At 34.5% G+C, this 23,659-nt stretch overlaps 1 protein-coding gene across 1 annotated transcript; it reads right to left on the bottom strand.

Annotated features, from left to right (window-relative positions):
- Positions 1 to 1,715: 1,715 nt before the first annotated feature.
- On the bottom strand, positions 1,716 to 23,091 carry LOC115562679 (uncharacterized). Its single transcript, XM_030384630.2, has 5 exons — positions 22,950 to 23,091; positions 20,565 to 20,827; positions 4,757 to 4,936; positions 2,122 to 2,282; positions 1,716 to 2,058 (listed from the first exon to the last, which is right to left on the bottom strand). The coding sequence occupies exons 2-5, from the start codon at positions 20,626 to 20,628 to the stop codon at positions 1,771 to 1,773; spliced, it is 693 nt and encodes a 230-aa protein (XP_030240490.1). The 5' UTR covers positions 20,629 to 20,827; positions 22,950 to 23,091; the 3' UTR covers positions 1,716 to 1,770.
- Positions 23,092 to 23,659: the final 568 nt, after the last annotated feature.

Genomic DNA, 23,659 nt, shown 5'->3' with positions numbered 1-23,659 from the left:
AAATAATGAAAATAAAAATTTAAAATTAAAAAAAAAAGGGTGAAATGGCGGCAACACGCAAAATGCTCGCAAGTCGCGTGCTCGTCGAATTCGATACAATAAATTCTCATAAATATAACACGGGCACGGTCACGCCCACGAGCAGCAGCGAGAAACGCCCAAGACAAGGATTTATGCGCTTGGCGCACATGACTTTTAATATAAATTAATTTTTATTATGGCTAAAAGTAATTAATGGACTTGAAAAACCGCATATATGATGCATGTACCGTTAAATTGCTGCATCAACTGCAACGTGTTGCAAGGGCTGAGCTCAGAGCAGACGCGAAAAAAAAGAAACATTTACTATAATGCTCAGGACAGACTGTATCATATTGCATTTAAAGCAAATTCTAAATGTGTGTATGTAAAGTATAGAAACAATTAGAGATTATATATTAAACCTTAATGAAAGAAATAATTATTTAGTCATTTCAAATTTGCTTTCGTTCTTATTAAAGTCCAGTTCATTAAAAAATTGCTTATTTATATTTTCATATATTTTTTTTTATTTTAGAAAAAGCTACTACTTTTCATTATTTTTTATTATTTTTCAACTGTCAAAACAGCGCTTTAATTATGCAAAAACTCTGTGAATTTTTTACCTTCTATTAAATTAGAAATGAGAAGCTCATTTACGTTTTTTTAGCATAATATTTAATACATGTAATTTGTTTTTATGCACCCCGTTGACACATAATACAAATTTATAATTTGTTTACATTATTAATTTAGACGCAATGAAGTCAATCCGAACAACAACAAAAAATAATTCTCATTAATCTAATTCAAATATATGAATATTACAATAAAATAGTTGTATATACTCGACTAGAAGATATCCAGGAAGCTGATTAGTAATTGATTCATATAATGGAGTAGACAATAATACTTTATAATTATATAATCAATATTTTTTTTTATTGTAGTAATTGAGGCATTGATATTTGCAGCAAATACATACGCAGCGAAATCATAATGTTTATATTGCAAATGCTTTTCTCTCTCATTTTACCTCACTAACTCATATAGAACTTCCAGGGAGTATTGAAAAAAGTAGGAAATCTAATTGCACAATTAAACATTTTGTCGTGTTAATAAAATATTTATGAATGCGGCGGTTGGCTGACAGTTTATTGACCAGGCAAATAAACAAAACTTAATTATGGTTTCAGCAGCAGCAGCATCAGCAGAAAAAAACGCAATCAATTGAAAATTAAAAATATATAAACTGCATAAAAACCAAATATAAAAGCTAAAAAAAATTAATTTAAATTTAAATTATTACTATGAAATAAATAAATGAATATTACCGCTGCCCACAAACCAGTTGCCTTAAGATTAATTTTATTAGTTGCGAAATAGAAGCAGGCACGAAAATATTATTTGAATAACTCGTCGTTAACAGTCCTGTACAGATTATATGTATATATGTATTTACAATACTATTTTTTTAGTTTTATGCAAAAACTTTATTTGAAAAAAAGAATATTAGAAATTTTCTTTTATATACATGAGAAGTTTACATAGTTTGCTCAATATACATGTTGTTTATATATCATATATACAAATATATATATATATAAATATATAATCGGTTAGTAGAGCGCTACGCGGATTTTGTATTATTATATATATTTCTTAGCAAGGCAATTTGCAAACTTTTCCTGGTTAGATTTTGTTTTTGTTTCTTTTTTTTTTTTAATTGCATGGAAATGCTGTGGAAAGCTTTTATACCTGAGGCTCATCGATGTCGCGCACCTCATTGTCCTTGGGCTGCTTCTCGAGTGGCTCACGGCGATCGTTGTCGTCCTCCATATCGTCCGATTCGCTGCGCGTCGCTGGGGCCGATGTACTGGGCGAACTTACCGGCTTGAAATCGCCATGGTTGTTGATGACGCCCTCGACCACCTCCTCGCCGCTCTCCAACGGACGAACATTGACCAAGCGCACCTTGAATAGACTGTTCGAGTCGCCGTAGACGGTCTCGTTGATCTCCACCTTGTGACCATCGACCACCTTTTATATTGTAAATGCATTTGAGATTTGGAACGCTTCTGTAACACTTTGATCTTGGCTCACCTTAACCGTCGATGTGGTATTGCCATTCTTGGTGCTCAGCGGTGTCAGTGGACGCAGACCGAACCCAAGAGAGGACTCGGCTGAGTCTCCAGAACCAGCCACCGAATCATCCTCATCCACGGCGATGGGCCAGAGGCGAGCGCGCAGACGGCGGAAAATGTCTGCAAAATGGGAATGCATAAAAAATGTTGTTGTCTGTGGTATAATTTAACGCGAAAACAAGCAAAATAAAAGTCGTAGAAGCGAGTATGCTCGACGATATTATACTCTGCACTCTTTTAACATAAATAAAAGTAATAATTAATTTGAATTGATTTAGGATCCCAAAATAAATTCATTCTGAACTGCGCATAATACATTTTAGAGCTGTAACTCATAAAAATATAATCAAGATGTCTGAAGCCCTATGGCTTTTCTCTTACATTAAAGTAATATTTCAAACTGATAACTTCGAGCTAATGTTGTTATTCATCGGAAGCTGCAAATTAACTCGGTAATACCCCTTTTTGGTTAATTTAAACAATAGGGTATAATAATAATAGAGAGGCCACCGTCAAATTGAAATAGCTCTGCGCTTACGAGAGCGGCTACAAAGGCGTCTCGCCCTGGGAACTAGCGCAGGTGTTGCAAAGTGCCAAAAATGTCATCTGGAATCGACTTGGCTCTAGTTGTTATTGTTGTTGCTGTTGTCATCTCTTTGATGATGCCCAGACGGTAGACGCCTTTTGCCTAGCTAATGCGTTTTTCTGTTTAAATTCCCTAATCCGTAAACGCACTAAAGAAAATAAAAGAAGCGTTTTCTGTGTCGCCGTCTGCTTGTTACCTAATCCTCTTTGTCCCATGCCAGAGTCTACCAGCTATCTAACCGACTGCTGTAACAGTTCTCACTCTTTCTCTGCTGTAGCTTACTATTTTCTCTCCCACCACTCGCTCTCTGCCTTTCTCTCTTGTCGCCAACCTTGTCATAAATACTTGACCGCATTGTTAGCCTGGCTTTGGCATGTGGCTCATTCATTTGCTTGTTGCATTCTAATGAGTTTAAAGTGTACCTTAAATAGCTGACCAGCCAAATGATTGACATCGTTCTACAAACGCAGACCTCTGAACTTTATTGAAGGTTCTTTCGGTACTAAAAGTTGTAAAAAAGGCCAATTGTAAACCAAGTGGAGAAGTTTTCAATAATTTAATTCATACAAGCTTAGCTTCTATAATATTAATGATTTAGATTAATTCAAATTTGCCAACCTAGTCCGTTAACATTTCAAATATCTAACATGCGGATAAGCTAAAATCAAACTGTTAACAAACAGTGAAACTGATAACTAACAGGGAAACTGTTAACGTCCAAGTAATCTCTAACAGTCAAACTGTTAAATAACAGTCAACTGTTAACTGATTGAGAATAAACGCTTAACTAATGTAGAGTAACCGTAAGAATATAACCTTCCGCTCTTCCAAATGTTAACCCCTGGACAGCTTATCATTTCATAAAATCTACTCATAAATGCCACACACTTTCTCGCAGTGTCGAGTAGCTGTGAACGACGCAGAAGTTTTTCTCAGTGTTTTGCTGTTATTCACTTGTTATCTTTGAAGCTGATGCCGAATAAAAGTTTTCTGCATATAAAACGAGCCATTGGCTTAAGAACTTTTGTCAGCGTATTAGTTAGCAAAAGATTTATGAAGTTTTGGCCTCTTCTTCATACTTAGTTAAGAGCCTGGCATTTTATAAATGTTTTTTCTCTATGCTGGCTGTTGTTGTTGCCGTTATTTTTTTCCGCCCGAAGGCTCAAACTTTTCTGTCTTAATGGTCAGCAGAGTTTTGTGACCCAGCACATGCATATCAATATAAATTTATATATTAAGAGAGACAGAGAGAGAGAGAAAGAAATGAAGACAAGTACAAGGCATAAACTTTATCTGGCCCATACAACATTTTTGACATAATATTTTGATAAATTGTTTACAATTTTCCAGTACCCCCGCTAAGTTTATCTGTGCGGCATACTTTAAGCTCTCACTTAAGCTGAGCGAGGAGCTGATGTTGTAGAGCTTGTGGTCAAGAAATGTAAAGTTTTTCAGGGATTACAGATTGTTGAAAACATTTTTTCAGATTTGGAATATAATAAAATACCTAAAAGTCCATAAGATTGAATGACAATTAAAATATTCATTTATTCTATACCCTGATCTGTGAAAAAAAAAGTTTCAATTATTGTTTGTACATGCAAAGGAAACAACAATAACAACTCTATTAATACAAAACAAAAATTTTACCAAAAGTTATATAAAACATAATCAATATGTCTTGATATACAGGGAAATGCAAATGTTATTTTATTAATTTGTTTTTTAACGATAAAGTGCAGTAAGAAATTAAATTCTTTAATAAATCATTTTTATCTTTCTCAGATTTTTACATTCTGGACTTTGATGTCCTGCTCTTGTTCAATCATATCATTAAAAACTCTCATCATGTAATAACCATAATAATGAAAAGTGCATTAAGTGCATCCCCTACTTTGTAATTATACGCATCTGAGGTCAGGGCAACATCAAATTGTAATTAAATGCAACTGCAATTGCACATGCATCACGTGGCAGCCATAACAACAGCAGAAGAAGAAGAACTTACCATCAAAGGTATTGGCAAAGCCCAGGTTGAAGCGGAAGACAGATGGATTCGATTGCAGGAACGGATTGCCAGCGCCCGTATCAATTACGCCCTTAAAGTCATGGAAACTTGGGTCGCTCGATTCGGGCTGAGCCTGTGGCAGGCGAATCACCTCCGCATCATCTTGCGGACTATTGCGTGCTGCAAGTAGAATGAAAATACAAATTAAAATTAAAATAAATAAAAAATAATATTGCTGCTCATTAAAAGCATAGTCAAGACGAGCCACGCCCTCTCATAAATTAGCCGCCAGAGCTGCCCACGAAATAAGCCAAATCAGCAAATTCGTAAGCAGAAACCGCAGAGCGCAGCGAATCCCAGAGTTTCCCTCTGTCCCTTGTGCTAATCATTTAGTGGCCTCATTAGCGTTTATTAGACTTTTCATTTTGCATATTTTGTAGCGCAGGGCAGGTTGTCTAGGTTTCTAGGATGTATAGGAAAATAACTCGACTGCCGTCGCTGACCTTCTGAATGTCGAGCCATTACAAGTTGGCCAACAGCAAAATGCTGATGAGAGCTCTTTGTAAAATAATTGAAGATAATAACGAGCTAGCTTTCTCACTAATCCAAAGTCTAGTTTGTGATAACAGATTTAAAATTTTGTGCAGATATCTGGTTACATTTTCGTAATTAATTAATTAAATAAATTACATACTTGTAAAACTAATAATCATCCAAAATAATATTTTTTAAATCCAAAATTGATTTTTAATATTTGATGATTGATGATTTAAATATCGATAGACGAAATTAGGTTATTGAGCTAAATAAAAAATATTATATGAAATATGTACTTTCGCTGTTTGTTTACATAATTTAAATCGCATCTCCATTAGATCACCTACTTGCTTATCTATCATCCCCGTGAAAAACTAAACCATCCTTCCATAATAAACCACTCACCAACCGTACAGTCGTCGGGGTAAATAAACAACTGCTGCCACAGTGAGCATTCATTCAGGCGGCTTTGCGTTTCGGTTCATAGATAAATCTGTGTCCCCCTTCGGCCATGTGGCACTTCATAAATCTCAGCAGCTGAGACTGACATACAACAAGTGGCAACAGCGGCGGCGGCAGCAACAAAACGAGGAAGAAAAAAAAACTAACGATGTTAAAAATAAGTCGAGCCAAGACTTGGCTTGACTTGGCATGGAATGCGATATATGAGAGATTTACATGCTGCGTAAAATGCGTACGTAAAGTGCAGAAATGTACGTGACCCCGTGGACGGAAAACCCCCTTTTGCCATATGCGCCAGAGGAGGTCACAAAACGAATGCACTTTCTGTTGGTTTTTTTTTAAGCCGATTTATAAGTAAAACACACGGCACTTGCAATATGCTTGGTTTGAACTGGTGAGGGGGGAAAGCGGGGTATCGGATGTTGACGAAACAGAAGCATAAACAAAATGTGGGCTGGGGTCACATATACGAATGTCATTTACAAGTGCAAATATTTACCTTTTATGGCGCACACGAAAGTGGGCTACAGCCGGGCAAATATGCAGCATTGATATTTATGTGCATATACCATAAAAATAATGGGTATACACGACAGGATAATGAACTACAGATCTGAAGAATTTCCTATTGCTCTCTTGCCTACTCTAACAACAATAAAGTATATCAAGTAACTCAATATATTTACTCAATATATTATTTCAGCTAAACTAATATGCCCGGCTGGCATATTTTGAGCGTATTCGCAAAGCAGATCAAAAAGTCAGCTACACTGTTGCATATAATATTTCATGGCTTCATGTTGCATACCTGGAGGGGTTCGCTGTTGCGATGGCAGATTTTGCTGCCAACCAAATTGAAACATGTTTGAGGGGGGTTGCGGGGTGGACTAGGGTTTGGCGTGCCAAAGAATTTATGAAAATGAAAATGTGTTGCAGCACAACTGAAATGCTGTGCGAGGTGGGAAGAGAGAGAGACAGAGAGAGAAACGCCCAGTCAACCAGAAAAAAAGGCAAAATAACAGAGTTATTAATCATGTGAATGCTATACAAAGCGGCAGGCGTACCCCTAATGAAAACATCTACATGGCATATTCATTAATTTTCCAATAATTAAGCCTGACCTCCCCTTTAGCCTCAGACCCCCCGACATTCAGTTCCATTGTTGCCGTTTTTCTGAATTATGAAATTAATAAGGGCAGTTGGCAAAATTTCGCAGCACTCGGCGCTTTTGTTCTAAACATAACGAATTTGTTGCTAATTATGTAAAGTTAACTGTGCGCCCCAAAGGGTCCGATGCGGCCACTGGGGCGGGGCTTGTGCCCAACAATTGCTGTTGCCGGCTTTTATTTTATTTTTTTCTTTGTGCTGAAACAGCTCTCGACTTGGTGCTAATTGCCAGAAACGGACCTGCGCCCAATACGCTTCAGTCTGCGGAGCGCTCCTGGAGGACGATTCAGAAGCCTTGTGCGTCAATTAATTAACATAATTGTACAATTTTGCATAATTAACTATGCAGCGATTCCTTTTTATTTTGCTTCAATTTTAGCAGCTTTGTCTTGATGGAAAAAGAAAATATTAATTGTGCAGGAAGCAACTAAATGTTTAGGAATTAAATTTGTGGAACAGCATAAAAATAGTATTATATACAAAAATCTAAATCTGTTGGTATATGAACAAAAATAATCATTTTATACAGTCGTCTCCCGATAATACAATTTACACAGAAACTAAAAATATCGTATTAAGCGAGGTAAAAATTACAATCAACTCTTCTTTTACTAGTAATTTTTCTAATTTTTGAAGTATTTTTTAGGAAATAATTCGTAGTAAAATATTGCCTAAAGTATTTTAATTTAGCAATATAATTATTTATAAGAATGTGCTATAATTTATTTTTAGAATGTGCTACATTTATAAGAATGTGCTACAATTTATTACATTCCAACCCCATTTTTTTTTTTTTTTTTTTTTTTTTTTTTATTATTGTTTTATTATTATTTATTTTTATTCATATTTTTTTGTGATTTTTATGTTGTCCCTTTCATTTTAACTCCATTCACTTCCAACGCTTTTTTCTCTCAGCATCACATTCTGCTTATATTCTTATACTTTGTAAGCCTCGCTTAACGCTTTCTCATTCATTCATTTAACAGTCTGAAGCTAGACAAGGCTTTAAGAGATTTACATACTATTCGAAACAAACGCGCCAAGTTGCAACTGCAGCAACTCTCTTCAATCCGCCTCAATGACTACCATAATTACGTGCCTCACGCTCCGCAGCCTGCCCAAGCCATACCCTGTCGTTGCAGTTGCCTCTAGGATATGTGGGTGGCAGAGTGGGGAGGTCTAGCGGAACATCCTGTAACTATTATGCCAACTTTTTACATTAACCAAAGTGCGGGCTATTAAAAATTCATTAATCGCACACAACTAAAAAGCAAAATACGTCATAAAAAACACAAGTAGACATTGAGCAAGATTTACTTAATACCCTGTAAAGGGTGAGTGAAGTATAATTATTATTATGTTAGTTATCAACATTAATTATAAGAAAGAAGTAAAAGGTTCGATTCGATCAGCAAGACTCGAGAATTATATTTGTAAATTTATTTATAGAGAATTAGAATTATATATCAAATAATACTGATATGGTGTATATTAAAGACTTTGTTCGCTGTCATCAGTACTCAACTACGCCTCATTAGATTACACCAACACTACAGGGTATTCACAAATACAAAAACAACAAAAAGTGACTAGCAAAAAAAGCTCAGTGGGAAAAGTTTAATTGATTTGCGCGCAAAATTGTAAAATAATTGATAGATAGAACGCGTTCAGAATTTAATGAGAAATTGCCCGCAGCGAAAGTTGCGAATATTTACAACATTGCAATACGATAATTTCTGAACAATTTAATGGGAAAGTAGCGCTAAAAAAATAGTACAAAAAATGCCTTTTTTTATTATAATTATTAATTAGAAAAGTTTTTGCGGCCAGCGTCGAAGGCAACTGAAAACAAATCAAAATTCCGACATTGATTTTGATTTTGATTTGAAATTCTGATCAAAAGTAATTGCAGATCTGTATATGACGAAGCCTTTTGAGTGATGCATTACAAAATAGTTACAAACATTATGAATATGAATATGTATGTATGTATGTGTGCATGCTGAAAAGTAATTGGAAAACACATGGCATAGAATTGGTTTTTCACTGGCCAAAGTTGGCCATATTCAATTTCGTGGGCACTTGAAAATTTCCAAATGTGTTTTGCCATAGTTTCGTGAGCGGGGCTGTGGAGCTAGGGGTATACGGCCAGAGCAACCGACACTTTTGGCCAGCATTTTAATTACCATTTTGGGCTCAAATTCGGCTTGGCTTGGCTGGAAAAAGCATTTCATATTTTGCAGCAATTTGCCAGCCAAACGAGACGAGATTGAGCGCACAAAGCCAAAGCACACGCACACATTCACACACATATACAAACACACACACATGCGCGCACACTCATGCATGTGTAGCATAAATTATGGGTGGGGCAGGAGCAGTTATGTAATTATCGTCACATAGTATTTTATTTGGTCTACGTCGTATTTCATGTTTGCCTGTGGCTCATATCATATTTCAAACGAATTTGTGTTCTGCGGCAGAGTGAAAAGCTTTTCAATCACATCTGTCTGTCTGCTTGTCTGACTGCCTGCCGTATGTGTGTGTGTGCGTTCAATTGTGGCTGCATATGAACCAAAATTATAACAAATTATTTGCTAGCATTTGATTCAATATCAAATAATCTTTGGCATTAATAATGTTGTTGCCTTGGAAAGTCAAGCGTAATCAAGTGTGAATTTCAATTGAAATCAAATGTAATTGAAACTTTGAAAACAAGACTGAAAAATTTCATCTTTGTTTGGGTTTGAGTAGAAAATATAGAAAATATCCTGCAGCTCAATTTATTTAATTAATTTCTTGTTGACTAAAGTGTTAAAGTGAATTTAATTGAAAAATCATTTGAATAAGTAAAGAGATTTTTCTTAAATGTGAAAAATTATTTGATTTGAATTCTAATGATATCATAATTTATACAGCAAACATATTTTTGATAGAATACTTGATAGATGAGTCAGTGTGAGTGCTCAGTGCATGTATTCGCTTTCACTGCGTACTTTCTTTTTAGGTCAATCTACTTCCCAGCTGCCCCACTCAGCGTCTGTTGCCAATTATCCACAGTGGAGTCTCGCTATCAGTGGACAGCCTTCTCTGTAGCCGTTGCTTATCGGAGTGTCATGGTCTCTTTTACGCCGCTGCCAATCAGTCGCCAGTCAATGGCCCACGCCCCCACCCTCCTCCCCCATCCTCCTTCGACAAGTCGCGTAGATAACTACGCCGCAACCTCTAATAGGCAACGCATCCGCAACAGCAACGCCGGACTCTGACCAAACGCAGCTGCTGCTACGCCTCCACCTTCTACTCTGACCGATGTTGTTGTTGTTGTTGTTTTTGTTGCTTATATTATGCCTGTACTGCGCGTGACATTAATCAAGCCTAGACCAAAGTCCCACATGCCACTGCCAGAGCTATAGCCAGACCCAGAGCCAGAGCCAGAGCCATCGCCACCTGCAGCATCCACATCATCATCAGCATCATCATCATTATCATCGTCATCTGCACTGCCCCAGCGTAGGGTGACCGAAAAATCATTGTAGACATTTGTAATTAGAATTGATAGCAGGCAGTCGTAGCGAGGGGTGTGGCCAGCCAAAAGGGGCAGCTAACCCCACTGCACAGCCCCAGCACTCACACACACACATACACATTGACTCACACACCCACACAATGACAAAGCGAATGTAAAGCGGGCAGCATCGATTCCATTGCGGCCATTGTCGTTAAACAAATTTCATTCTCGCATTGAAAGCAAAGGGAAAACGAAATCTACGTATTGGTGGATATGAGGAGGCTGTGTGTGCATGTGTGTGTGCGTGAGAGGGGGCTTGCCTTGCAACACGTCCATCATTTGTTAAAAGTTTTACTTTTTTGCAACAACAGCAGCAGACCCTAACTAAAGAGAATTTCGGATAGAGATGGGTAGTCTTTGTCTTTGTAGGAAGATATACATACATACCTATATGAAAAGCAAGCAAACTCTTTTTATGTTTACTTGTGAAAATAGATTTCCTATTCATCAATATCAATCATTTAATAGGAACAATAAAAGTCATGATGAAGGGAAATTAGAAAGTCCCGATCAGATGCAAATTAATTGCATTCAGACAATCTCTAATTTAAATTCAATATTCCGACTCTATAAATATTAAAATCAAAAAAGCTTGTTGCACTCAATCGCAATCAGCTCCAATGCAATTAAATCTTAATTTCAATACGTTCGAAAATATATTATTTATATAGATTTTGTTTAAAATTCAGGGTCTACGCCATATCTAATACCATTATTGTATTATTTCCCTATTCACCATCTTGAGTATACCCAAAAGAGCATCAAAAAACAATTTGCTCTAATACATATGCAGTTGCAGAGTAAGCAAGGCAGATGCCGCTCAGTACCTCCACACTCCCTAAAAAAGCAAGCATCAACAACTTGATCGTAATTGAGAGGCTGGCCCTATATAAAGGCAAACCTTCTGCTGTCGCCTCTTCAGTTGAAGACCAGACGACCTGATGGACGGCGATCATCTGCTGGATGGTAACTATTTAAATAAATATTTTTAACTTATCATTAAAATATTGTTAAAATACTATTAACAAATATTTTGCTTAATTATTAAGTAAATATTATTAAATTTGTGTGTAAAAAAATTATTATAGTTTTAATTTTTTTTATATATATATTTTATTTCTCAATTATATATTTATATTATATTAATATATACATATGTATATATATATTTACCTTTTATTGCATTGCCTTTATTTATTTTTATACATATGTATATATTTGTTAATAAATATTATTAACTTATCATTAAAATATTATTAAAATACTATTAACAAATATTTTGTTTAATTATTAAGTAAATATTATTAAATTTGTAAGTAAAAAATTATTATAGTTTTATTTATATATTTACCTTTTATTGCATTGCCTTTATTTATTTATATACATATGTATGTATTTGTTATATTCTCGTGTCACGCTAGAAAAGCACGAGCCGTGACCAGCTCTAGGCTAGGGAATGCAAAAATGCGTGCTAGCAAAATATCAGCACACATCAATTGAATGGATTTTCACTGGGGACAGACGGCTCAACTGTGCTCAGGAGCACTTTCACTTGTGTGGGTGTGAGTGCGCGTGAGAAAGATAGAAATAGAGAGAGATAGAGACGGAATGACTTCCTCTTAAGGGTTGGCTTGAGTTTCACTTTCGGCTCAAATGCTGTTGACACTTGCCAGCGCCCGGGAGCACACAGACAGAGAGTCAACTGACAGCCTTTGGATGTGTGCGCTTATCCACGTGTGTACGTGTTTGGTGTGTATGTGTGTATGTGCGTGCATCAAACTAATTTTCCCCCTGCTTAGAGCTCTTGAACGTGACACAAGTCCGCACTTGGCTGGCCAAACTAACTAACTAACTGGCATCTCGGCCATCGGACATTGGCTCTACCAATGCTGACTCCTCACTCCTTAGCGGCCCCTATCCACTCCCCCCCATTAAAGGACGGCCATGCCACTGATTCGTTTTAGTTTGAGCTGCATTGGTTTTCAACTGATTTGAAATCATTTTAACCCAAATTGCATACAATTGAGTTTGTCAGTTTGTCAGCTGGCGGCATAGACGTCGCTTTAACAGAGTTGGGATTGGGACCTAGCAGGGAGTGGGCAGGCGGCAGAGGCCGTTGCGGCTGCCTTGCTCCTGTATGTAATTGAAAATGTGGGCGTGCTTTGCGGGCGTGCACTGAATATTGTCGCAGCTCAGCCGATTCTCCCGCCTCATTTGGTGGTACGTGCTGGGATTGGAGCTTAAGGTTGTAAGTGCTTTAAAAAGGAATGGAGCAAGAGAAACTAGGGGAGTTCCTGAATGTTAATGCAGGTAAATCCCGCAAATCAAAACACAATACACTCAGAAAGATAATTTATATTTTAAAAACTTGTTTTAAGGCTTTTCATAAATTTTTAAAATTTATATATTCTAAGTTGATAAAAATATACTTTTATATTTTTATTTGTCATAGTTTTTCCTGTAATATTTTTATTCATTTAAATATAAAATAAAATACTGAGAATAAAATTAATTTACAAAATATATAATTTTAATTAACTTTAGATATGTATGAACGTAAAAAAAAAAAATATTACAAATATTTGCTTTTCTTTGAATTTTCTCTTTTCAACATTCACATGTTTCAGGAAATTATAAAATATTTTTTTTTTTTGTAATTTTTTCCCTTTAACTGTTTTATAATAATTGTTTATTCAATCGAACAGAAACCAAACAATTCGGCCAACCACTGCCCGTAAATCCTTGGCTAACAGGAAAAATAAATAAAAGTACGTGTTTATCAATAAGGAAAAATTGTGACCCAAATGGCAGAAACCGCTAAGCCAAATATAAAATTTGCATTACAATAATATTAAATTTAATTAATTTTTTGGGTCGCTGGGTCAGGTGGCTAGCACTTGTCTTGCAATCGGCAGGTAAGTCAGGTGCTGCCTTCGTTTTTCACTTCTCAGTCATTCATTCACGCATTCATTCATTCATTTCTCATTCACTTCATTTGCATTTTGGCGAGAGATCAACAACAACAAAAAAAAAGAAAAAAAAACAGAAAAACAAAATCAGAAAAATGCCTAAATAAAAACCATGCCCCGTTGTAAGCCCCATTGCAGAATGTTGTTTGATTGTTGTTGTCACTGTTGTTTGTTGTTATTGGCAATGCCAAATGTGACAATCGTGTCACGTACGCAATGTTCTGGAAGATTGAACGTTACGTTTGTCGCGTTTAAAATGAGTTTTTTCCCCCAGTCTGAATTTGATTTTGATTGTTTGGCACCCGGACACGGGTCCCGTCTACTCCCAACTCTCAACTCTCAAAAAAAGAAAAACTTACCAGCCCAAATGGCTATGATTTGTCTGTCGTTCATCCCAACTGCCACATGTAGCAAATTATTTGCCAGCAGCAAAAACGAAAATTGTTTAATTTTAGGCAATATTCTTTTTTTTAAGTTTTGAGTTTTGAGTTTGCCTCCAACTCCTCAATCAACGGCCAGCTAAGATATATTATTATTTTTATATTTTTCGACGGTTAACACGTGCACAAAATTTTAAATATATTTTCGGAATTGATTTGCAGGTGAATTTCGCGCACAACTGCAAAGATTGCTGATGAATTTCGGGACATGGAGTTGGGAATTGTAAAGGAATAAAAGATATTTCACTACAAACATGTGCTAAATATGATTTTAATGAAAATTTGATAGGGATAGTTTAGTAAATACTGCACTGAGAAGCGCATAGAAAGGCGATGTTAATGAAGGAATTTTTGAGAGACATAGATTTCTAAAGAAAAAGGAGAGAATGTAATTAATACAACTCCAAAAATATAGTAAAATTATATATACATATATAATATATATTATATATACATATACATATATGTGAGTTCTATGAAAAGTAACTCTTAAATAAGAAGATTAGTTGGAAAATCTATTCAAATTGCACTAAAGCTTCAGCAAATCATAATTGGCATAACTAAAAGTCAAAGATCAATTTAAGCAAATGCCAACAACTCATTTTGAATATTCAAGTATTTAGGCAAATCCGTCTATTAGAATGGGCCAGGACAGAATGTGCAGTCAGGCAAGATGTCAATGTGGCCCAATGCCTCAAAGATGCAAGCTAAGGAAATTTCATAAATGCCAAGCAGGCAGCCATGCAGGCAGAGCGACTCCAGCAAGCATGATTTATGATTACTAAACTACTTAATGTTAATCAATGTTAGCGTGGTCCAGGGGGGTCGTAGGCCACTCCATGCAGCTGGCAATTCATTGTTAATTACAGTGTAAATGCATTGTGACAGCCTGATATGCACATACAGACATACATACATATATTTGTACATATCTATTTAGAGATATAGATATAGATCTCTGTCTCTCGCAGCGAGTGTCTGTGGAACATTTTTGGTTTGGCAGCAAAAACCGCAAATTGCCATTAACGAAAATCTAATCATAACCGGAAATTAATTTGACAGGAATCTCATTAAATTTACAGCCACAAAATGGTGCCCCACACGCACACACACACACACACACATACATGCATACCCCTTCTACACACATACAATCGTTTAAATCTGCACACGTTGACATTGCCAGCTGACTATTTGAGTAATACTCTAGGATTTTCATTATAATGCACAATTATTCACATATGTATATATCTATATATATAAATATAACTATACAAGTATGTATATATGTGTGTGTATGTGTATAATTTGAGCAACTGCCTCTGCAGTGTCATTCACACACTTTCGGTCTCTCTCTCTCCCTCTGTCTCTCTCTATCACTCACTCTGTCTCGCTCGCTGCGCCCCCTTAGCGCGTCGCCTCCTTTCGTAATTTATTTCTGATTTTGGGTTTGCGCCATGCGTGGCTGAGCATTAGGCGCTTGCACATTTTGCCAGCACATAAATTAACATAAAGAGCCGGCTGTTGCAGCAGCTGAGGATGGCCCCTCCGAGACCTACCGCCCACCTACCCTCTGTGGCAGGCCTTGCAGCGTTTACGTGACATTGAACCAGAGCTAAATGCCTGTGCAGCTTTCAATCACAATCACAGCCAATAGACAGACAGTTGGCCAAAATTTATGATTATTCAGCTTTAAAATTTTGCAAATGCCTTCAACTGAGTCATTAGTTGCACATGATGGGGGACGACATGAGGCGGGGCAGAGGTTTGCACTTAACTTAGAGCTTTTCGTGACAGTTGACAATTGGCAGAATATGTCTCTGTGTAAGTGTGTTTGTGTGTGTGTGCCTATTGTAATAGCCGGAAATTGCAGCTGATAAAGCAATCAGACAACGAAATTGTTTATTAATTTTGCGTTGAACTCAACAAAATATCAACAATGCATCCAAATTGAAGCCAATTAGCAGTAAACCAAAATAATTCTACACATAGACAGCTTCCATTCCACACTAAAAGCAAAATGGAAATTTCATTTTGAAATATGAAAATGAATCAAAATGTGAAAACGTTCTAGAAAGAGCAGAGAAAAGAAGTTGTCTCACTCTAAAGCTGAATGTTTACCCTGCTTGTTCTGGAACATTTTCAAATATTGCATATTGATTTTTTAGTAATGTTTTTTATTGCTATACTTACAGTATAGGAAAATCAGGGTATATTAGTTATGAAAATAACATAAATCATGCAGTAGCAGATCTGACAAATAGGTATAGTATATATATATAGATATATATAGATAGTATATATATATAGATAGATACCTATGTATCCTGATCAGAATGAATAGCCCCACAATCTTCAGGGTATCTCCTAGTCAGGCTCACTCTTATTCGTTTTTTTTTCCTAGCCACAATTTTTGCACAGACTCATAAATATTTAAATATAATTTTTACAGTCATTAGGCAGCTTTAATTTTTCTTGTTATTTATTCAAATGAAAACTGTAAACGACTTGAGCAAAACAACTTATGGCATGCCACCCCTCACAATTCGTGAACGTTTGGCTATTCAACAACACTTATCACAAACACTTGCGAATATTTAGTTTTTATTCATGTGTTTATTCATTGGATATTTAAGCAAAGACAGGTGTGATAAAAGCTTTTTTATTAAAATACACAATAATTTTTACTTGCAGCTATAATCAACAATTAATAATAGAGAATTGACAATGAAGACGGCAACAAATCTAAGGGAGATATATGTATGTACACACATACATAGAACGTGGCATTTACTTTGCCATTGAATTATTCATTTGAATACTGTATTTGCTGTGGCTAAAAATAAATATTTTCTTTTACGTAAAAGGCAAAAAAAAAAATTAAAAATAAAATAATCAAACTGCTAAGCGGCTTACCGCGTTTTCCACAGTTTTTCTCATCAACTTAATTGTACACAAATAAAAGTGTTTATTTACGCGTGCGAGAGGGACAGGGAGAGAGAAAAAGAGAGAAATGAATGTTAAATGCATACGTGTAAGCAATTTAACAAAAAGCATCGTGACTCACCCTAGATAATGCATGTAGAATTCTGATAATTAAGATATTAATAATATTAATAATATCACCATATGTAATTAAACTGGAAGCTTTGATCAATTGGAATATTGTTGGTTTAGACAGAAAAAGCCTATATGGTCAAGCGAATCCTACAGCAAATGGATACCGAAAATTACCCTCTAGTATATAAAGCAGTGAAACTCACTAACAGGAAACAGGAAACCCGATAACACAGCTGAGCTAAAGCACAAATTGATAAACTGCTCCAGGAGTAAATAAATATACCATTTTAGTAAAAATCATAACAGTATTAATGGCAATTATAAGCAAAATTCGAAAAAATAATGTTAACACTAATGTTAACACAAATTAACATGCGTATTACATACCCACAAACGATGGTAATGAATAATGCAAGCTCTGGTGAAAAGAAAAATTCCCGGAACACTTTGATACACTTAACTTTGCGTGACCTGTGAATCACCCTAAGTCTTTGTATTAGCGTTTATTTTGTATTTAAAATCCCAATTGAACTCGAGTTCATGAAACCCATAAAAAACAAACCTTGGCCACGCACATGCTAACCATAATGTTTTCTATTTTTGATTTATACAAAGAATTTGATTTGAAAATATTTTAAATTTTTGTTTACACATTTTATTTTAATTTTTTCTTTTTACTGGCCTTTTAAAAATTTTTTATTTAATTTTAGGCGAAAGTGCGCAGTCGAATAAATATATTTAAAAGTAAAATTAATGGTAAATATTAAAAAAAAAAAAAAAAAGTTTTATGTATATTGGAATAGGTGAATATATATAAACAAATATATACATATGTATATGTATGTATATAAAATATATATGAAATATATAATTCATTTAAATATAAAAATATATTGGAAACAATAATAATATATTGAAAACAAAGTCTTTATTATTGATAAAAATATTTTCAAAATAGTTTGGATGTATTCATAGAAAATGTAGAATATTTAATAATTTTTATCAAATTTATGATTAGTAATTATTTCATTTAAAATATATTTCATTATTTTGCATTGGGTACTTGAAAAAAAAATCTTCCATAAAATTACCAAAAATTATAAATGTCACACCACAACGACTATAAATAAAACTTCTATTGATCCATTCACAATGCAGTCCCAAGCTAATTAGCTGCAATTTATGAAACTAATTCGAACATGGTTTGTTTTTGTAAATACCAAAAATTAACGCCTATTGAATTGAAAATTTGTATAAACTTACATATATGTATAACTGTGACAAAATTGAACAAATTGCGTCACAGGCAAATACACAAATGGAATGAAATGTTTATACAACGAAAATAATAATTCATAATATAATTATAAGGCAATTTATTAGTATAGGCAAAAAAAAACAAGAGAAAATTAAATGATTTATTTGAATTTAACTGCAATTTGCACAACATGTACGTGGCGACACCCTCTCCCCCCTCCGTAGGCACCTATAAAAAGGGTATATATGTTTATTTCATGGGTAAGGCCTTAAACACGAATTATAGCCACACTTAACCCAATTGCATGTGTCCCCGTCTGCTGCTGCTGCTGCCAGTTGCCATAAATGTTGTCAAATATAAAATATAAAAGAAAATAAACACATAAAATAAGGAACAGCGAGAGAAGAAATTGCTTAAGAGCTCGAGAACAATTGCACTGGACAAATTGCAACAGCGCCAGCGAAGAAATCAGGCCAAGACGAGAGCCCAATAAAAATAAATAAAAGAAATTGCAATTCTCAAGAAGTGGGTTCATTAAACTGATGAATGCCTGCGGCCCAACTGCCAGCGACATAAATACATACATATATATAGACATATATATAGGGCAGTTGAATTAAATTTCAAATATATATGTATATATAGCAATTATGCATGTGTCTTAAGACACGGCTATAAAGCAGAGAGAGCGGGCCAAGCCATGAGATTAGCTATTCATACTAATTTAAATTACTGCAATTTTGAATTACATTTAATTCATTAAAAATGTCTTTTATGTTTTATACAGATAAGGAGGAGATCTATATACACTCCCATTGGCTGGCAACAAATGGATCTGACGTGTTCTATTCCAATTCTCTATTTAAATTGTTGTTCCGAGAACCCTAATCTTATATTTTTAGTCATATCATTACAGCAATCAGTAAAAATATTTATTAAACAAAAATTATGCTTAAAAAGAATTTCATTTTAAACAAAAATTATGCTTAACAAGAATTTCATTTTAAACAAAAATTATGCTTAGCAAGAATTTAGTTTTAAACAAAAATTATGTGCTATTATATTAATACCAGAGAACGAAATGTTATCAAATAGGACAGCAAAAAATTCTAGTTTACACAGCTGCAAAAACACATTTTTTAAGCTTCAGAAATATACATAAATATATGTACACATATAAATAATTATAAAATAGAAATATGTATGTATATATGAATACCTTTATGTATGTAATTTAATTGATATTAAAATTGATAGAAAGTTTAACATACATGTATAATTATTATTAATTTTTTTTATTTTTTGATATTTTTATATATTTTTAATACAGTTTAATATAGTTCAATATTTTCAACTAAGCCCTAAATAGCACGTAGTCTTCAACTTTTAAGTAAGCAACAAAAAAATTGTATTTTGCTCAACCTGAAATTATGCATAAAATTCACAAATTTCTTTGGTAAATGATTTGACTGCTGCAAATTTGACAAGTTCAAGTGGCAGTGGCAGCTGCCATCCTCAGCCAACCCCCCTCTCTTTGGCCCTTTGCGCCTGCCTCTGCCACTGCCTCTACCCCTGACTGCAACCGATTCAGCAACTTCAACTTTAGCTGCTGCAATTTATGCATTCAAGTGGCAGCAGCCACGACAACGACGCTGATGAGGCAGCTGCGACTGCGACTGCGACTGCGAGTGCGAGTGCTGCTAGCTTTCATCTTGTATCTTGCATCTTTCATCTTGAATCTGCAGGATGCATTTTGTCGATTGTCAAGTGTTTGCTAGCAACGACGTTCTTATCAAAATTCGCGAGCATCATTATTACATTACAAATTACAAATACAATGCCGTAATTCCAAGAATATATTTGCGGCAGTCGGAGAAAATATCTAGAGCTTCAAGTTTTTTGCTCAAAAATAAATTCAGTTAAAAATTCTTATTTGAAATTAAATTTTTTTACATTATCGTTCAAGAGTTGTTAAATAAATGCATTTCTTTATTCTTCATTTAATTAAAACTCATCTAGACAGAAATAAAACTGAAATAAAAACAGGGAAACTTTTTCCATCGTTTCTTCTAGAAATTAAAATCATTTTTTTGTTCTCTCTGCGTAGCTTATCAATTTGCATTAACAAAAGCCAGTTGTGGGTTCAAAAGTTCTTCAACAACATTATCAATCGTTGATGGAAATATAAAAAATGAGCATATATTTATTTATATATAAAATATAAATATATAAAGTTTCTGTCTGCTTAGACAACTTGAAACCGGGTTTTGTTTATATATACACATATTGTATATATTATTTAACATTTCAGTATTGTTTCTTTATTTATTGTAAGTCTAGAACTTACCTGGCAAAGTCCAAACGTCGCTGACAGCCAGCGCGATCAGTAGAACACCGCACAGCAGCTTCATATTTATTTTCCCACGATCTTTATTTGTGTTCGATTTTTTTTGTTTTTTGTTTGAGTTTAACAAATGTTTTTATTGTTTTATTTTTTAAGCACCTTTGTTAAGATCTGTTTTGATTTGCTTAGGATTGTCGATTTGAATTGTTCTGGCACCGGTTGCCGGATTTGGTTCTGTTTCGTAAGACAAACAATAGTCAAATGCGCTGAAATGCGTCGAGGAAACGGCAAATAAACAGAATGAACGAGCAGAAATCACTGAGTGAAACGAGCGCAACAGATTGAGCGACACACAATGAGTGTAGGTGAGAATCGTGTGGAGAACACAGCGAATACTAGTGAGAATCATATATACCCTCCGCACTCAAAGCAAAGCAAAACCCACTCACACTCAATTAGTTGAGCTGTGAGCACTATTAATATGATTAAATGGCGACGACAAAGTCATTAAAGTAAAACTAAAGCTGTCTGAGTGTAGTAAGGTATGGGGGTCATAGAGTGTATGAGAAGTGGGAAGAAGATAAGAAGGCAGACACATAGAATATAGTTTTTAACTAGAAGAAGTTTTGCTTACGTTTGAGAAAAGTGCACAATAAATTATATAGACAGGTGGAGAACAGTGGATATGATTAAAATTGGATCGTAAAGACGGAAGATCAGTATTCCATAAATAAATGATACTGTATTCTAGTTGATTTCATCAAGAAATATTGAATTTATAAAATTAAATAGACCGAAAAATGCTTTTTAACAGAAAATATGTGAAGCCAAGCTTGTTATCTGAAATTTAGAAAAGCTTTACAGTATTTGATATATACAAATAGTTATTATTATAAGGTCTTTCAAAATCACGTCTAGATTATCATTGTAAGGCTTTACAACAAGTCTATAGCATAGCTGGACTTGTTCTGCTGGCCACCAGTGTAGGGCAATGCATGGCGGCAAACGCGGCGAATGCGCAATTTTTTATTGCATATGTATATTTTGTTGTCTGTTGTCTCTTCTCTTTTTTATAGTATTCGTTGCATGTGCCCCCTTTTTCGTAAGCGGGCTAATCAATTGTCATTTGTGCTTCGCTAGTTGCACGTTTAATACATTTTTATTTGAATTTTGCCTTTTGCTTAGTTTTCGTATTTTTGCTTTGCTTTTCAGAGAGCGGGAGAGATGAAGAGAGAGAGAGAGCGAAATTATGTCAATCAGCTAGTTGGCAAAATAATCACTTGTTGTTGCTTGACTGCCTACCGAGTTCAGGGTCAATGCTGGCTGATTTTGTAAACAGTGGAAAACTGCTTTGGATGAATCACTCGCTTCAAATATCAAAGCAGCTGTTATCAATAATATTTATGTAAGCTAACTGATTGATCTTTGGGCTTAGTGGCAAAAAGCGGCTAGTTCCCAGTTTAATTCCAGCTAATTTAATTACAGTAAAGATACTCATGTAAAGATCGACTATATAATTGCATTGCTTATGATTGAGTGTTTCTGGATAATTTGCTAAGCGTAGTTGAAAAGTCACGACTGATCGTTGCTCACATTGAAAATCACGATTAAAGTTTATGAATTATAACACAATGATTACAAAATCAATTAGCAATTAACAGCTCCGATAAGCCATTATCATTAATACTATTTATACTTGAATTTCTATCTTAAAATTTTTTTTTTATTATAATATGTATGTAGATTATTATAGATAATTTCATATATGACCAAAAAAGTAATTAATGAATTTTTGCAAATATTCAGATATATTCTATAAATAGAACGTACATTTTTTGTTGAATAATATTTTTTTTTAATTTTTTATATTTTTCTCATGATAATAAGTTATTTACATATTATAGCCTCTTTTAATAAGTTTTATATAATTGTACTTTTTAATTATTTCAATAGTTTTAATATAATAATCCATTTTTGCTCTATAATTTTTCATTAAGGTTTAGTTATATTTAAAAAAATATATATAATTATATTGAAATTTAATTTGTATAGCTTTAACATGGCTGATACAAAATTTGATATTAACAAAAATCAAATTGAAATTCTAAATTTGGTAATAAGGAAATATTTATGTTTATAACTCGCACGCGTTTTAGATTTGTTTAGAACACATAAACAATTTTAATATTTATTTTAAGACACTAAGGTTTTTTTTTGCATAAATAAATTTCACTTTTTTGCGCAAGAAATTCATTTTGTTGCTTTTGTATATTCAATTTCTTTAAACAAATTTTTCTTGTGTTTATAAACATCAAACGGAAATAACACAAGCTTATTTGCACCTACATACATAGGTATATGTAGGCAAATATTTGCAAATTTATTTACGGTTATATTAGTCTGTTGTTGCTTTCGATGTTGTGGACGTTGTTGTTGCACGCGCGATCGCTGAGGTCTCGCGACTGTTGACTTTTGTATACGATTTCGGACTAAACGCTGCGTACAAATTTGGCTTAATTTATACCAAGGCACGCAGCTAACCAAACACAAAGAACAGCCAAAGCGGGAGAGAGACAGAGAAACAGCAGATGAGAGAGACACAGCGAAAGAGAGAGCGTGTGCGTATGTACGATCAAGAACTGGAACGCATGCAACGGCACGAACAGTGCCTTAAAAAGTGAATGGCTCTTGGCTGCACTTTGACTACGAAACGAACCACCACAACCGAAGCGAGCCCTTGACCAAGGCTTGAAGTTTATTTCGCTTTAAGAATTCATGGCGAATCGCCGACAGCGACGAGCAACGCGTGCCAAGCAACGTTCTCTACGACGTTCCAATAAGAAGAAGGAATATCTGAAAATATTCCACTAACAAATACCCCATATATATTGCTGAGTAAAATTCTATGATATATATTTGTAAAAATTAAAATCAATTAATCGTAGTGTCTTTTAGTTTAAGAACATTAGTTTACAGAATTACAAAATTATATACCCTGTAATATATGGTAAACTTTAATAATTACCAAAATTCCAGCAAAATTGTATGTTAAGCAACATAGCCGATATCGTTCACAACATAGGGTATGACAAAGACCA

Source organism: Drosophila navojoa, chromosome 3 (assembly GCF_054131105.1).
Source record: "Drosophila navojoa isolate 15081-1374.11 chromosome 3, UAZ_NAV_1.0, whole genome shotgun sequence".
Lineage (NCBI taxonomy): Eukaryota > Metazoa > Arthropoda > Insecta > Diptera > Drosophilidae > Drosophila > Drosophila navojoa.
This window is presented reverse-complemented; position numbering and strand designations above follow the sequence as displayed.

Bases quoted from the DNA above. Each gene is read 5' to 3' on its own strand.
- LOC115562679 (XM_030384630.2), bottom strand. From the start codon at position 20,628: ATGAAGCTGCTGTGCGGTGTTCTACTGATCGCGCTGGCTGTCAGCGAC. The intron at 4,937-20,564 runs GTAAGTTCTAGA...TTCTACTTGCAG, and splicing joins CGACGTTTGGACTTTGCCAG to CACGCAATAGTCCGCAAGAT. The intron at 2,059-2,121 runs GTGAGCCAAGAT...ACAATATAAAAG, and splicing joins ATACCACATCGACGGTTAAG to GTGGTCGATGGTCACAAGGT.